This window comes from Oryza sativa, chromosome 1 (assembly GCF_034140825.1).
Source record: "Oryza sativa Japonica Group chromosome 1, ASM3414082v1".
Lineage (NCBI taxonomy): Eukaryota > Viridiplantae > Streptophyta > Magnoliopsida > Poales > Poaceae > Oryza > Oryza sativa.
Window position 1 is genome coordinate 18,306,038 of NC_089035.1, and position 2,660 is coordinate 18,308,697.

The 2,660-nt window shown below is 43.2% G+C and overlaps 1 protein-coding gene across 1 annotated transcript; it reads left to right on the top strand.

The window, feature by feature from the left end:
• Positions 1-789: 789 nt before the first annotated feature.
• LOC4324048 (heavy metal-associated isoprenylated plant protein 20) lies at positions 790-2,319 on the top strand. Its single transcript, XM_015766755.3, has 3 exons — positions 790-975; positions 1,054-1,336; positions 1,507-2,319. Exons 2-3 carry the CDS (start codon positions 1,250-1,252, stop codon positions 1,873-1,875), a joined length of 456 nt encoding a protein of 151 aa, XP_015622241.1. The 5' UTR covers positions 790-975; positions 1,054-1,249; the 3' UTR covers positions 1,876-2,319.
• Positions 2,320-2,660: the final 341 nt, after the last annotated feature.

Consider the following 2,660-nt stretch of genomic DNA (forward strand, 5'->3'; position numbering starts at 1 on the left):
TTTGAAGCCAAAGGCAATGTATGCCGTTGCTGCCATCCACACCCTCCATCCCTCGATCAACCGTCAGGTCCTTCCGTGACTTACTACCAGCTAATTTGGTAGAATTTACTCTACAGAAATGTAAAGAAAACAATCGCCAGAGGCAAAGCAGGAAAAAAAAACTAGCGACACACTCTTCACTTTTTGAACCATTGGTATCGATTCATTCAGGGGAACAATGAAAATTTCATTGTACAAGACTATATTTTTGTTGTTTTGACAAAAGAAAAGTAATAGGCACAGCTATTCCTTAGAAAAGGCTATAGGAAAAAGCGCTCTTATAAAACTTTTATAAACACATATTTGACATGGTGTGAGCAAATATAGATTTCTAGAAATAGTTAAATTAAAAGGTAGCCGGAAGTTTTGTGAGGATTTTTTAAGTACGTGTAGCAATACCAACAATCAATCAATTGTCTTTTAAATTGGTCCAGCACAACTGATTTCATTAATTAATTGGCTGTTAATCAATTTTGAAGTTGGGAAAAACATGCAGAGCCGTAGAATAAGGAGTAAATTGGAACCATGCCATTATAATTTTGTAAAGTTTGAGATATGTCATCGGTATCTCAATGACATGTAGGACCCACATGAGTTAATGACATGTGGGTTAAGATGACATATCTCAAATTTTACAAATTTATAATGGCATGGTTCTAATTTTCTCTTAGAATAAGAGATGGATGACAGCAACGGCAAACTTTGCCTTTGGCCTTAATGGCAGAGGATGTGAACCCGCCATCCAGGCACCAGCAGGAAGGATATCATGTTTTTCCCAACTCAGCCATTTAATTTGAAGGCTCAGTGGTTCTCCCAATCGTTTAGTGTAACCTTCAAGCATCAATACGAGGCGACCATACCAACAAAATAAGAAGAAAAACCTGGCATCCATCCTAACCATACAAAATCAGCCAGCCAGTGAGTGCCAGCCACACTGTACGTATAAATGATCCATCCTCTCCTCTTCTTCTTATTCCTTTTTCCTTTTTTTTAAATTTTTTTTTGCTTACAAAGGGTGAAACTTTCTCTCTCTATATAAATGGTCCTTCCCGGCTTCCCCCACAATTCTGCACCCACGAGCTATACCAAGTACTCTCTTTCTCACTCGATTGATTCAAGCAGCAAATAATTAGCCTAGCTTACTCTTTCCATAGCTAGCTAGCTTGTTGCGAGCAAGATCAGGTTGCCGGTGCAGTAACAGAGAGCAACCATGGGTGTATTGGACAGCCTCTCTGATATGTGCAGCCTGACAGAGACCAAGGAAGCCCTCAAGCTAAGGAAGAAGCGGCCACTGCAGGTGTTTTAATTTTCTCGATCTTGATCGATTTATATATACTACATGCATGCATGTTTGCTCAAATTTCGTTGGCTAATTAAGCACAGAGATAAATTAATTTGTGAAGTTCTTGTGCTTCTTCATTAATTAATTTGGTGATGTGTTTTTGCTTATACAATATGTGTGTGTAGACGGTGAACATCAAGGTGAAGATGGACTGCGAGGGGTGCGAGAGGAGGGTGAAGAACGCGGTGAAGTCGATGCGAGGGGTGACGAGCGTGGCGGTGAACCCGAAGCAGAGCCGGTGCACGGTGACCGGGTACGTGGAGGCGAGCAAGGTGCTGGAGCGCGTGAAGAGCACCGGGAAGGCGGCGGAGATGTGGCCCTACGTCCCGTACACCATGACCACCTACCCGTACGTCGGCGGCGCCTACGACAAGAAGGCCCCCGCCGGCTTCGTCCGCGGCAACCCCGCCGCCATGGCCGACCCCTCCGCCCCCGAGGTCCGCTACATGACCATGTTCAGCGACGAGAACGTCGACTCCTGCTCCATCATGTAAAACCAATAATCCATATATATACTACAACTCCGGCGACTTCTCCGGCCGGCCGGCAACATGCTTGCTTAATTAGCTAGCTTGCTTGGTTGATGTGTACTACTGCGTTAAGCCTGCATAGAGATGAGGTGTCTAGCTACTGTGTATATTATGGCCATATGTTATGTAGTACTACGTGCTTTGTTTTGGATTATTACTAAAATAGTTGCATAAAGAGAGTGAAAGCTAGAGCTGTGGCTACGTGTTCTGAATTGTGATTACGTGTACGAACTAGAAACGACACGTCTGTTGTCGATTGAATTGGTCTTTTTTGGAGCGGTAGCTAGGCCGGGTGAAGGGGCGGGGTTAATCAATCAATTGTTTGGTTGAACCGCTAGGTAAGCTCTCTATGATGATATGAATAAAAAATCCCTGTCAGTGTCATGTACTGTGTGGCCTTCTACCTAATCACATCTTTTGTCTAGTTTGGAACGGGAACATCTCATCTTATCTTTTTGAGCACGGGAAAATGGCCCCTGTTCTAAAATTATTGTTGCATCAACACGACCAGCTAACTCCATGTACATATTAACCCGTACAGATTTGCTCCGGTCTAGTAAAAAATATTTCAATGTACCAGTACTTCACGGTACTAAATCATTTCGGATCGTTTGATCTAACTGGGCAGGATGGACACTGTGAGATCCAACGATCGGAAACAATTTTGTTGCATTTTTTGTTGGACCGGAGCAAATCTTTAACTCGTAAGCTGTAGACAGATAAGACCAATTTGCCCATATCAGCAAGAA